Consider the following 14,169-nt stretch of genomic DNA (forward strand, 5'->3'; position numbering starts at 1 on the left):
TATGTAAAATGCTGGACTTTTAACAGTGAGCTCACCTGAAATTATTTATTTTGGAATTATATTTTTTTGTAGAAGAAAGTTCAAGGCCATGCAGCTTTTTGATCACACTATAGTAATTATATATATATATATATATATATATATATATACATATAAACCCCTGTTATAATGGTTCAAATACCTGAACTAAAATGATGTCTGAGAGAGAGTGAGAGTCAAACAGGGACAACAACCTTCTCGTATGGATCGCCTTGGAAAGCTTTGTTGTTTTGAATAAGTGAATCTTTGATGCAGCTGCAGACATTTCCCCTTGGAATCCTTCGGTGATTAGTTTGGCTTTGTGCTGTAAATAATAATAATAATAATAAAAAAAATGGTAACCTGGTTTCCTAGATTATTATAAATTGTAATCACCGCTGCGGTATTACAATGTATTTCACATTACCTTGGCCTGTAGTAAAAAAGATAAATGCCACTGTCACCCAGTTTTTATTTTAGCACTCAGTTTTCAGATTTTACAAGGATTCCAGGAATTCATCCAGTTCTATTTAAATGATCCTCCTTGGTACTATGTCATGAAATGCTCTTCTGGAATATGCCTGTCTGGTTCCTGCAATTTGGGTCACGGTGGTGGTCTGACTGCAGCCAATGGTAAGATGTGGTCTGCTTCCGTTTTTAGCTTCACTCATAAATTCTGCTGAGTTCTCGCGGATCCTTTGCTGCCCTGGTGTTAGATTATTTAAGCAGCCTTACTTGCTTACTCTAGAGAGGCTTCGCATGCTTGTGAAGTTTCTCTGCCGACTGCCCCCGGCGCGTTACCCCGCGGGCCATCAAGAATAGAGCCTAAACGTGAGTGTCGGCTCAGTCTAATGTAGGACATTGTAGGATTTCTTCACACAGTTTGTGTCCAGACGTGTCATGTTGAAACTGGTTTAGAGTGATTGTGTTTGGTTAGAGCTTCCGCTGACACTGTAATCGTTCATTGTGTGTGTGTGTGTGTGTGGGTGTGTGGCGTACGTCAGAGGCATTTACATAGCAGGAACGAGCACGTGTGCACATGGATGAAAGGAACCGAGTGACAAAGGTTTTGTGCCAAATCGAGGGAGTCGTTTTGGGTCAGAGTGACAATAGACAACTTGACGGGCAAACAATTCCATCTTTCCCTCACAGCATTTTGACAACGACGGCATGTCTTTGTGTCACCTTGTGCATGTTTTCTTGCATCCTGCAGAATACTCACTCGTCTCTTCTCTCTACTCCGGTCATTAAGTGACACGTTCTGTTTCATATTTAACCCGGGGCTAAACTCTGACCTCTTTCTATCTCCTCTGTTTCTCTTTTTCCCTTTTGAAAACCACAGATGGAAACTCTTGACAAGTTAGTATATTCCTTTTCTTCCATACTGTAATAATATATATATTTTTTTTAATGCTCATTAACACTTGTGCACACTGACTTTCCTCGCTTCATGACAGTTTCACCTCTGTTTTGACGTGATCTCTTATCACAAAGTGGTTACTTTTGGAATCCATTCCATTTTCTATTTTCCTATTAAGTCTCCTTGTCAAAATACTGCAAATACTTAAATGTCTAACAAGCTAAAATATACTCTATTCTTTGTCTTTCTTCTGTTAACTTCATCCCATCTGTGTTTAATCTCTGGTCTATTCTACAGGGGAGAACCTACTTTCTATGACGAAATGTACCTTCAGGCCAAGTAAGGGCAGCTGCATGCAGGCGTGTTTTTTTCGGTTATTCTGCTCATTATGACGACAGAAAAGTGCTGATGCTCTTGAGTGGATTCAATGATTAGATGTACATAGCAAAGATGCCAGGTCATTATTAATGATTCATCTCTCATACTCTACTTGCTTTTTGATGAATGCATGCTGCAGCTGGAGTTTGAAATGAAAAGCATTTTTGTGCTGCTTTTTAAGTTGTTTAGAAGAATAAAATGGCAATATTTAATATGTCATAAAAGTCTTCTATAAACCGGAGCAGGTACTGCAGTCTGAAAGCCTTTTGCCCATTGATTTTAATGACGGTCATAAATACAGTTTCTAATGTGGTAGTGTCCACTCGTGAGTCTACAGTATGCCCATGAGAAATCTTAGTAATGGGTATCCATTAGCTGGCTTATTGTGTGACAGGGATACCGAGCATTAGTCCTCCAGTGTTGCATGATCTGTTCAGGATGTTGTCGTCTGCTTTTCAACGTCGCCTGATTAGCCCGGGTTGGTGAGAGTGGGTCGTCCCTTGACCTGCCGTGTGCTGCTGTTGGGTGTGTGTGCGTGCAGGCACGGCCTCAGGGTGGAGGGTGGAGCTCCCTGTTTTATCCCAAACGACCGCAGCAAGAAGAGGCTGATCCAGGACACTGAGGACTGGCAGCCACGCACTGGCACCACCCAGTCCCGCTCCTTCCGCATCCTGGCCCAGCTCACAGGCACCGACTTCAGTAAGTTAGGGCCGAGGCCTGCAGACTGAGACAAGTGTAGGGGGAGGCCTGATCTGATGTGATCATAGTGACTGTCACAGTGAGCGACACAGGAAAGGTGGATAACACGAGGGCCCATTTCTCAGCTATGGAGAGGTGCATTCACTGTCAGGAGGCTGCTGTCTGCAGTGACAGCAATGCATTTATTTTCATGACTGCAATCATTGTGACAAATCAACAGCCCATCTACATTTGTATTGTCACAGCAGCGACTGTGTAGGAATCGCCATTTAATATAATGTATATTATTACAAATGTTTCGGTTGGTTTGAGCTCTGCCGGCTGTTAGTCACAAGGCTTGTTGATGTGTTTCTCTCCTGGATCTCTCAGTGCAAGACCCAGATGATGAAAACATGAAGAAGTCCAGGTAAACACCTGAGTGTCATTGGTTTGAACAGTCGAGAGGTTGTGCACACGTGTGGAAGCTATAGTTTTTATCAGCAATTATCGCAATTATGTCTGCATTTGTATTTAGTTGTGTTCTGCTGTTGAAGTGTCACTGCTTCAAACGCCAGCATTTATGCTGTGATTTGTACGTGCTTTGTGTCGTTGGAAAATATTCACTAATTGCCTCTAACGGAAAGTTCAACTCATTTGCTTTTTTGAAAGTTAGATGGTCTCCAGTTACTTAATTTGCTCGGCATAAAGACTTAAAACAGGCAGAAACAGTTCCGTCTAGAGATCCACAGATATGGACTTTCTGTGGCTGACGCCGATTTGTAGAAAGCATGGCAGCCGATGATGATATGATGCAGATTTTTGTTGGGGAGGCCGATTATGTTTGGCCAATTTTATGTTTGTCCCCTCCATTTGATAAAATATAAGTATTGAATCATGACGCATGATAAAAGAATTGCTATCTCTACAATTTGCGCGGCACTGCTATTTGATTATGAACTTAATAATTAATACATGAACGGGTGATCAAAAGCTAAACTGACAGGACAAGTTTCTGAGAACAAAAATGTGTATCCAAAAGCAATAATCAGCCGATTATTGATAAAAAGGAATACGTGTAAGACGGCAAAAATTGGCCGGATTAATTGGCTTAGAGAATTGATTCCACCCCGTTCATAACAGTCCATTCACTTGCATTAATAATGAGGCACATTATTCTTTGTCAAGTCTCAGTTAATATTTAAGTGGACCCTGTTGCTTTTGGACAGTGTCGAGCTGTTTCCATGATCTGTTTTATAAAAACGTGGCTCGTCGCTTTAGCTTAATACAAACTGGTATGAGCCAGTATTCTCATGTAACTGAAGAAGGCAAACTAGCACGTCTCCCAATTTGTCAAACAATTCCTCAAATTACTGTAATAGTTTGTCTCCCAGAGCTTTTCTGTCTGTGCTGTTTCCTCTGTTTTACATCACTCTGACACAATTTCACCTTTTTCTTGTACACTTCATTCTCCTAATTTTCTTCTCTTTTTTTTTTATCTCCCCTACAATCTATTTCCTCCCTGTCTGTCTCTGCTTCATATCTCTATTGCTTGGGGCAGGGAAAAGTTCCTCACTGAGATTCAGAGTCCCCGCTATGCCCGTCTGAGGGACTGGCACCACGACAGGTCTGCTCGTGCCCTCAATATCAAATCCTGAGCGACATCTTTGCCCCCATGGGATGCAGAGCCCAGCCAGTGCCTGCTAGTGATAGCCACACCACAACGACTATATGCGACAAAGACGATGAAGATAGCTGACCGTCCGAGGAAGTGATTAAATTCACTGGCCAGATATAGATGGGGTGAAAAGAGGAGTTTTTCGGGGGAAAATAAAGAAAAGCAAACAAAAAAAATACAAAATAAGAAACATAGCCTAGATGACAAAGCTCAAAGTGGAACCTTGCATACTGAGCCTAAGTGTAAGATCCATCTCTGAATTTCCGACTTAATGATTGTTGACAACACTTTGTCTGTAGACCTGTTTTCCATTTCACACTGTGTTACTTGGAGTAAACGAGTGGGAAGGGGCCCTCAGCAGTGGGAGGCACACGTCTGTTCATTATTCTTTTTTTCAATGTGGTTCAGACTCTCCTCTGATCTGTCTGTCTTTGTCACTCTCTTGCTCTGTCTCCCTCTCTCTCTCTCTCTCTTTCTTTCTCTCTCGCTCTGCCTGCTTCCATTTATTGAGTGCTTCATCCTTTAGAGTTTTCGTTTCTGATCCCCTCATCTTGTTGGCTTCTCCAACCATTAAGGAATAAAAGGAAGATGAATCTGTACTTTTTCTCCTGTCATCAACAATATAAAACACCTGAAAAAAAGAACCTTCTGCTTCTCTGTCCTTTTTCCTGTTTTTTTATTTACTTCTCCTTTATATATATATAAGACACATCTCTGGATATCCAACTCTTACTTTCCCCCACTTTCCTTTGCACTGTCTTTGCAGTTACTTTATTTGCTGGTTGTACACTACAACAATGATTACACAGAAGAAAGCTTGGAGTTCTGAATTAACCATCACAGTTCAAGGTCTTGCTTTTATTGCTGCGGAGGGAAAATTGTTGCTTTGTCAGGCATAAAAATGGCAAATGAACTAGAAATGAGACACAATGAGAAAAACAGAACCTTAAATCTTTCGCAATTGTGTAGGGAAAGAAAAAAGTTTTAAAACCTAAGAAAGGTGATACATTTACAGTTCAGGAGAGTATTTAAAAGCTCTACAGTAGTCTTGGTCAAATGTGCACAAAATTAAAGTTTTGGTGGAAAATAACAAATATTAAATGTAAGGATGTTTGCCTGTTACAAGCTGATAATGGTGTGTGACCAAGAGAAACAAGGGAAGGAGAAATGCTCTGTCTCACATGGACACAACTACCCACAACTATCTTTGAAATAACTTGAAAACAGACAAAAACTAATTTGCCCCCCATCGTTGTTTATTCCATGTTTAACACAAGTCAGGCTTTGTTTTTGATTCAACTAAAGATTTGAAATAATAAATCAAATGGAAAGGGCATGGACAAAACGGATGGTACTCTTAAAGAAATACTTCACAGATTTGCGTTTAGCTTTGTATTACTAGAATTACTAGAATAGGGCTAGTATTTTTGAAAAATTGTGCTTCCCAACCTCAGTTTCCCTTGAGACGAGAAATATTTTCATTCTTATTTTTTGTTCGGTGCCCACCAGTGACACTTGGTCCAAGCCTTGGTGCGAGCCTTGAAACTGCAACGCTTATTCTGCACTTTTTAGACTCACTCGTAGGGGGGGGGGCGGGACAGTTACGCTAAAAGGACCTGGTGTCACTGGTGGGCACCTAACAAAGACAATAATGAAGATATTTCTTAACTCAGGGGAAACTGAGTTTGGGAAGCACAATTTTTCAAACAATACTAGCCCTATTCTAGTAATAGAAAGCTAAATGGAAATTGGTGAAGTCATTTCAATAGGATTAAGATCGGGACTTTTTATTCGAGTGTTTTCATGAGTCTTTCTTGAGTGTTTTGGTGTATTATCCTGTTGGAGGACCCATGAACTACGACTGAGACATTTATTACTCCAGGAAGATTTCATTGATTCAAGGCTCCACACACCATACGTAGCATAGCAGCTCCAAAACATAACCAAGTGCTGTCTGTATTTCCCAGGAGATATGGTGTTCTTTTCTTAAAGAGCTTTATTTGTCTGTCCATGAACATGAAGCTGATGTGACGATACTAGAAAACTCCACTTTTGTCTCCTCAGCCCAACAAACAAAGTTGTCACATCTGTAGTCTGATAAGACTAGACTTTTAAAAAGGAGTTCTAATTATTATTATTATTATTATTATTATTATTGGCAACACAATTATAACAATATTATGGTACAGCGTAAGCTGGGAGCTGGGTGAAAAATATTTTTCTGCATGTTGTGAAAGGAAAAAAAAGTTCTGCCTCTGAATCTTATTTGTAAAACAGGATTTTTTTTCTTTTCTCATACATTTCTGTGCATCTGCCTTGTGAATAATAAGAAACAAGGACTGGTGGAAAGGGCTTGGTAATTATGAAACCTGTCTCTGCTCTCCCAAAGACATGTGGCACCATTGTTTGACATTTTTCCAAGCGTGACACTCAGGTTTTCGTATGCATCGTGGTTGCCACCTCACTATGGAGGGGTGACATATGTCAGTGGCTTCCTGCTCCGTCTGAAATCAGAACCTGTTCCTTTCTCTGTCGGTTGTTGAGCTGCCAACAAACACCCCTGCTTTCATCGCTCAGTTTGATGCGTCCCACAGGAGAGGAAGCCCCTAGAAAAAAAAACAGGTGAATCTGAAATCAGAGGTATAAAGAGCGAACAGGAAATGTCAAGGAAATGTTCCACCGGGTGCTATCCAAAACTCTGCGTCAAAGGCAAAAAAGAAAATCCCCTCCCCCTCCTGTCTGCACAGTCTGATGCTGGAGTTGTGCACCTGCAGCACTGAGCCTCTCCCAGAGCAGAAGGGGAGGAGGAGAGGTTTGAAAGCGCTGAAAATGTCAAGAAAACATGATCTAGGCTGCCCCGGTTGGGACTGAGCAGCTGTAGAGGATGTTCTCCAATTTGCTCCTGCTACCCTCACCAGAGAGACTTTGCCGCCAAACAAACCTCACAAAGGTTTCCTGAAAGGTCCGTGCCACTGACCTGTTGTCATGAAGGGCAGCGTGGATACGGAGTGTTGCTGCGGTCACAGCGATGACCAGGATGGTGTTTTATGAGTTGTTGGGTGGAGCTCGGGGTCGGAGCTATGTCAGTCTGTGACCCCCGGGGTCTGTGAGTCTTTGTTCTGTTTGCCCCACCATCGCAGATAATTCTCCCTCCCTTTTACTCTGTCTGCCATAGTTTCTATCCAAACGTCATTTGGTTCAGGGTTCTAACCATCTTTCATTTAGAAGACACTCTCTGTCACCCCGTCTTCACATATTACGATAAAACATTTTTATATCACTATCTACTCAGTGGGGCCAGCAAAGTGTAGGCCTACCTCTGAGTCTCACTGTTGTCTCTTTGTTGTTTTGCGGTTCATATTCTTTCCATTAGATAAACACTAAATAAATAAAAGAAATGCATAACTGAAATGAGGCTCCAGCTCCCCCGCGACCCTCTTGTGGAGGATAAAGCAGTAGACGGTGAGTGAGTGAGTGAGTGCGATAATTTCAATGATGAATATCAAACAATCAAAGACTCATTTCTGCCCAGAGCGAAAATTGTAAAACCCAGTTAGCCGGGGTTTTAAAAGTCTCTATCGTCGAAAAAAAAAAAGTAGTTCTACAGAGAATCAGCTTTCATGTATTATTTCTCAACTTGCAACTTTTTAACATTATTGATATATTTATTGAATCTTTTGTTAAATTGATATAGTAATATATGTTGTTAATAAATGATTCCCCAGCCCTGTCAGCGCTGTCAGTACCCTAGCTTTTGCAGAGAGGGATTTTTAATCCACATAATAACCTGTGTGGAATCCAGCAGAGAAGTTGCTCCCAGCTGTGTTTCTGGAACTTCTCCTGCCGTGCTAACTTTTTTGTGTTTACTGTTTGCGAATTAATTGATAGGCAGACTTTATCTGATACGGGCGGCGATATAAATGAAGGCTGGTGCAGGGTAATTCATTTCACATCTTCCCGTTTCTGTGCAAAGGAAACGAGATTTCATCATCTTTCATTAGTGCATTGTTGATGATGTAAACATGATGGATGCCTAAGGAAGTGTTTTTTTTTTTTCTTTTCTTCCCGAGATAATGCGCCTCCAGAGCTCGACATCTTGGCTCAGAAGTTGTTTTTCAGTCTTAGTCATGGTTTGAAGATTTTGAATATAGTGGCGCATGCTGTGGGTATCTAAACTTTCAAATGTCTTTATTTCAACTCCTGCTGCACATGTAGGCTTGAAGTGGAACTCCTCAGCATCCAAATTTGACAGCATAACTTGTCTGATGATTTTATTTATTTATTTTTTTTACCTTGACTGCGAGTCATGTCAATCAATTCAAGATGATGTGCAGGTTTCTTATCGCTCACAGTAGAGAGGCAGCTATTTTTGAACCAATTTGATGCAAAACCAAAATGTCTCCATCTGGTATGTGTTGTTTGGCTTCCGTTATTTGAATAAAATGGCTTATTTCACATATGAACGCTTGTATAGTCATGAAAAATGGAATTCAGATTCAAACAGTCCATCACTTGTTCAGTGACGTGTATATATAGAATATTTTGCTTATCTTCCAGCTGAATGTATTCCTAAAAAACTAGCCTGTTTTCACTATGCTTCTCTGTTGATACCGATCAATAGTAATCATGATGCTTATGATCATTCACACAAAAGGTTATCTGGGGCATAGCATAATGGAGATGCCCCTTCACTGAGTAGTAACCATGGTTACTAAGGTGTGTGTGTGGAGGGGTGAAGGGTGAGGGAGAGAGTGAGTGAGTGAGTTGTGTACCTTCTGTAATTAGTCATTTCTTCCCACAGCCTTGAGCCAGCACCTTCACCTGCCAAGGCCCAGGCAGCAGATAAACCAGATGGTAAGTTTCTGCTCCTGCTGATGCGTTAGACGAGTCGCAGCAGCATCCAGTGATAATAGATTCTCCTGAAGTGTCAATACGTGAGCATCAACAACACCATGACACCAAAGACTGTCACAACAACAGACGTCATGTATATTACATTAAGTCCCCTCCCCTCCCCTCCTGCCCCACCAATGTTCTAACTCCAAAACAAATCACAGTGTTTGGTTTCCTCTGGCTCAGGCTCACAGACTGCAGCTGCAGCAGCAGGGAGCTCGGGTCCCTCCTGTCGACCACCATGGGTCACCGACCCTGGATTTGCTGACCGCTTCCGCCCAGACAAGACCAGCACTGTTGTAACCCAGCATCAGCAGCCTGCCCAGCCAACACCCATGGAGAACCGCAGCTCCATTCTGCAGGCAGCGCAGCAGGCCCCCGAAGACAGCGGCAGGACCCCAGTGTGTGGCGCCTGCAACAAAATCATCAGGTGAGGCTGCACAAACTTGCACTGACAGTTTGATTGATAAGTTTTCCAAGAATAAAGTCCTTGTGATGTTTGCGCCTTTCAGAGTCTTGTCAGAGAAATGACACGTCGTTGAAATCCGTCAAAGTACACAATGATTGACTGTATGTCTGAAATGAAGTCCCTCAGCATAATTAACAGTTTGGAGACGTCTTGTTATCGCAGGAGAGAAAGTGCTATGTTCACTTGAAAAATCGTTTAAATCCCATTTCGCACAGTTTGTAGATAACAGCGAAATCTTAGTTCTTATTCTGGTCACTGCAGAAAGTTGTAGAGCTGATTAAGGCACCCAAAGTCTCAGAGTCTGGGTCACAAAGGGAGCGCTGTTATGCAGCACTTACATACGCAGTGTTTGATGAGTCATTGTTGTGTTTCAGGGGTCGGTTCCTGGTCGCGCTGGGGCGTTCTTGGCACCCGGAGGAGTTTACGTGTTCACAGTGCAAGGCCGTCCTGGACGAGGGGGGGTTCTTCGAGGAGAGAGGGTCGGTCTACTGTACCAAGTGCCACGATAATCGATACGCTCCCAACTGTGCCAAGTGCAAAAAGAAGATCACAGGGGTAAGAGCTGCTCTATTGAGTCTGCCAAAGTCCAAACACAACACCAGACACTGGGGAGAGACATTGAACAGATGAATAAGACTGCAAAATGTAAAGATGACTCTTTCCTCTCGCAAGAAACCATGTGGCTGAACCTCCACTGTTACTGTACGATGTAAAAATAATAATAATAATGATGATAAAACCCCCATTTTTCTGCTCATCAGGAAATCATGCATGCCCTGAAGATGACCTACCACGTCCAGTGTTTCATGTGTGCAGCCTGCAAGACTCCCATCAGGAACCAAGCTTTTTACATGGAGGAGGGCGAGCCCTACTGCGAGAGAGGTGAGAGACTCAACTGTAACTGCGGTTAAGATAAAAACGGCACTGGGCGACAGAACTCACAATCTACGAAAACATTACAGAACAGGAACAGGAACGAAAATGAGATAAAACCCGAATCAAAAGAAAAGACAAATCATCTCCTTTGACTTTGTCAGTCAGTCAGTCATCATCTACCGCTTTATCCTCAACCAGAGGGTCGCGGGGGGTGCTGTGCCAATCTCAGCTACATCGGGCGATAGGCGGGGTACACCCTGGACAGTTCGCCAGTCCATCGCAGGGCCACACACAGATAGAGCCAAAAACCATTCACTCTCACACTCACTTCTATGGTCAATTTGGAGTGTCCAATTTACCTATCCCCACATTGCATGTTTTTGGACTGTGGGAGGAAGCCGGAGTACCCGGAGAGAACCCACGCACACACGGGGAGAACATGCAAACTCCATGCAGAAAGGCCCTTGTTCCAACCGGGGCTCGAACCCGGGTCTTCTCGCTGCAAGGCGAGAGTGCTAACCACTACACCACCGTGTGGCCCCCTTTGACTTTGTGTTGTCGGTAAAGAAAATCTAAAGTAATTCTGTCTGTTCAAACTGTCCTTTAAATGCACAGGAAGCGACATCTTTGTAATAATGATATAAACCTCGTCTCAGTCCTCCTGCAATGGAGGTGGGGTTTTCAGTGCAGTTTGACAGTCAGCAATGATTCTCTTTAAATTTGGTGGTAACGAGTACGAGCCGAGGAAGAAGAACCCATTAGGGTTTAGAGTGGATCCAATAAAGATTCTTTTTTTTTTTTATTCTTTAACATTGATAAGGCCTTTAAAAGAAGTAATCAAGAAACCATTAACCATGGGCAAACTTTGAAAGCTTATATCTAGTGCTAATATCTATTAACAGGTCAAGTTTGGTGCAAATCCTGATTATCTGGAGTTGCGTGTATTGGTGTAAAGTACCAATAAAATGGTTGATAGCAGCAGGAGCAGAGGCAGAATTAGTAGCAATAGCCAGCGTGGCAGTGATATAAAGGTAATATTGAACTGTTAGTGAACTTAAAGTATGTCATTTAAGGTGCTGTATTTTCATGCCTCTGCTGCAGCGACAGCCGCGGCTGGTGTTATGTTTTCAGGTTGTTCATCTTTCCCATTCTTGTACATGTGACATGTCAATAACTTCTTTAGGGTATTCTTTCAAATTTGGCAATTTGACTCACAAATGAACTACTTATATTTGCTTATATTTGCACATTATGCGAGTCTGCAAATAAATGATGTAGACCGAAGCCGTACATCCCAGCACTGTGCGGTGCAGGCTACTAAATGGATGCTGTGGCACAAAAACAGAAGAATTCAATTTCCCGTTGATTCAGTTTGAATAATAAGCTTCATGGCAGGTTCCTCCCTCCAGTTTTGTCTTTTTTCCCCCCCCCGATCAAACTATTTGTAAAACACACAGCGTCGCTATATTATTGCTGTGGGGATTGTCATGAGTCCACACCATGAATCTTTTGTCAGACACCACAGTCAATCATGAAGTGTGATGTTTTCATCTGTGGTAATCTATTTAGCTCCAGTTTACTTCATACGCTGCTCTATTGGATTTTATGAACGATGTTTGCGCTTCTATTATGCTGAAAATGATTTAGCGACGCAGCGTGCGTCTCACTTTCTACTCTGACGCGGTGTGCTGCTTTATCGGAGGCAGAGCCAGAATCGGAGCGGTCGCCCTCTAATGCCTTTAGCTCTGATAAACATTCTGCTGCCTCAGCATCTTCAATGGATTACACAGCCTCTCACCCACTCACTCTGGAGAAGCTGCATTATAACCTGACACTTTCTTCAGAGACCCTGTAATGAAAGGAAACTGGTAAATCCAGTTAAGTATCTGGAGCAATTTCCTCTCATCCTAATCTTACTCTTACACTGTGGAGAGCTTCACATTTACAGTAGGTGTGCAAAATAATGCAAAACATTAAATGTCCATAGAGGAGAAGAGAAAAACATTTGGCTTTTAAAAAAAAAGCTCCATCCATTGTTTGTGCCGCCACTACAGTCGTGTGTGTGTGTGTGTGTGTTGCTCAACTTCAACAGGAAAAGGCTCAAGTTCTTTCAATGAAAGCAGTGGAAACCTGTTTTACATCTAGTGCTTTAGAACATCCTGTAAGTGTTAAGTGATGTTTACATATGGTGATGGCGGAGGTCATGGAAGACCCTTGACCTTCTCAGGTGATAAAAGCTCTTTTAAATGTATTTTATTCTGATACTGCTCAAAAAAAAACCTTCCTGCCTACATTACTTTCTCTCTGTCTCTCCAGACTATGAGAAGATGTTTGGCACCAAATGTCATGGCTGTGACTTTAAGATTGATGCCGGGGATCGGTTTCTGGAGGCCTTGGGCTACAGCTGGCATGATACGTGCTTCGTCTGTGCTGTAAGTCAGTTTGATTGATATGACTCCCCGTGGGGCTCTTCTTGCCCCTTTCTCTTCTGCCTCTTTTAGCACAACAGCACCTGAAAAATCTTGCTCCATCTCTGGAGCCACTCTGTCACTCACTTTTAACCTGTCTGCTGTACTCTCATCAGCATCTCCATCTCTCATTTTCTATAAACAAACGTTAGAAGTAAATGCTGTCTCCCACTTTGGCCAGTAGAAACCTGTATGTTCACATTTGCAGTGTTGAGGTCTGATATCTTCTTTACCCTGGATTTCAAATCTGTCTGTCTGTCTGTCTGTCTGTCTCCTCTCATCTTTAAAGCTCTGCCAAATCAACCTGGAGGGTAAGACGTTCTACTCGAAGAAGGATAAGCCCCTGTGCAAAGGCCATGCCTTTGCTCCAGTGTGAGAGCTCAAGCTTCATCTTCAGAGGAACTTCTCTCCCCTCTCCCAGCTCTTTAAACCCTCTCCAGCCTGCGGCACACTCATACTTTGCTCTACATCTCCTCTTTACCAACAACTTATTAAACTCGGTCTTCTACTGGACTTAGTTTCCTCATATGTGGCTTTTTGCTCGCTTCACATACTGTTACATTAGTGTGCTGTTCAGGTGTTACTGCCTGGGATACCAAATGCTGAGTTGTGTACCTGGAAGTATTTGAGGAATCGTTTCCATATCATGTTACCAACTTGGTGACTATGTAAAGACTGGACATTGGCGCTGCAATTCATCTACATATGATGATACGGAAACATTGTCGCAAGTCTTGTAAACTCGTCATCGTTTAGTCCGAAGTTAGGTCTGTATCTTCCTAGTTGGAGGAGTCAGGGAGCCTCTAATGATGCCACATGTTGCAGTAATGGTCCATCACTACCCCGGTGTAGAAAAGTGATGGCCCCGGCCCACTCACTGACTCACCACAGTGTCTTTTATCATCATGTGGGTCTAGTCGAGCAGAGAAGGTGGGGTCCCATTTCTGCTGGACTGGACCTCTTCACAAAAGCCCTCGTTGCTTAACTCGTCACGACAAATCAGGGCCAATACTGCGGGTAATAAATGTCTGATAATCCTTGATTTTAATGGGCACACATGTTGGTGATTGTTTCCTAACGTCTCACACGTTAGGAAAGCGGATTTGTCAGAGCTTTCAAACAGTTTATCTTTTTTTTCCCCACACATAATATATAGACAATATAAGTCTTGACAGTGTTTGTGTGCCTCATGTTACTATGATATTGTGATTATTCCTTAGAGAACTTTCATGCCATTGTTAAATATGTGTTTATACTGCTTCAGAGTGGGCCTGTTAAGTGTTGTTTTGTAGTTACAGGACGTTTCAAATAAAAATTGTCAAATAGTCCCATGTACTGGGCCAGAACACTCTGG

At 42.4% G+C, this 14,169-nt stretch overlaps 1 protein-coding gene across 2 annotated transcripts in view; it reads left to right on the forward strand.

Moving 5' to 3' along the window:
* Positions 1–13,328, forward strand: part of pdlim7 (PDZ and LIM domain 7) — a 31,287-nt gene extending 17,959 nt beyond the window's left edge. For both annotated transcript variants that reach the window (XM_058649809.1, XM_058649810.1), the window contains exons 6-11: positions 8,911–8,963; positions 9,189–9,432; positions 9,846–10,026; positions 10,233–10,353; positions 12,664–12,779; positions 13,105–13,328. In XM_058649809.1, the coding sequence (XP_058505792.1) occupies positions 8,911–8,963; positions 9,189–9,432; positions 9,846–10,026; positions 10,233–10,353; positions 12,664–12,779; positions 13,105–13,191 (802 nt within the window). In that variant the 3' untranslated portion in view covers positions 13,192–13,328. The remainder of the gene's footprint in view (positions 1–8,910; positions 8,964–9,188; positions 9,433–9,845; positions 10,027–10,232; positions 10,354–12,663; positions 12,780–13,104) is intronic.
* The last annotated feature ends 841 nt before the right edge of the window (positions 13,329–14,169 follow it).

The sequence above is a fragment of the Solea solea genome, chromosome 14 (genome assembly GCF_958295425.1).
Source record: "Solea solea chromosome 14, fSolSol10.1, whole genome shotgun sequence".
NCBI lineage: Eukaryota > Metazoa > Chordata > Actinopteri > Pleuronectiformes > Soleidae > Solea > Solea solea.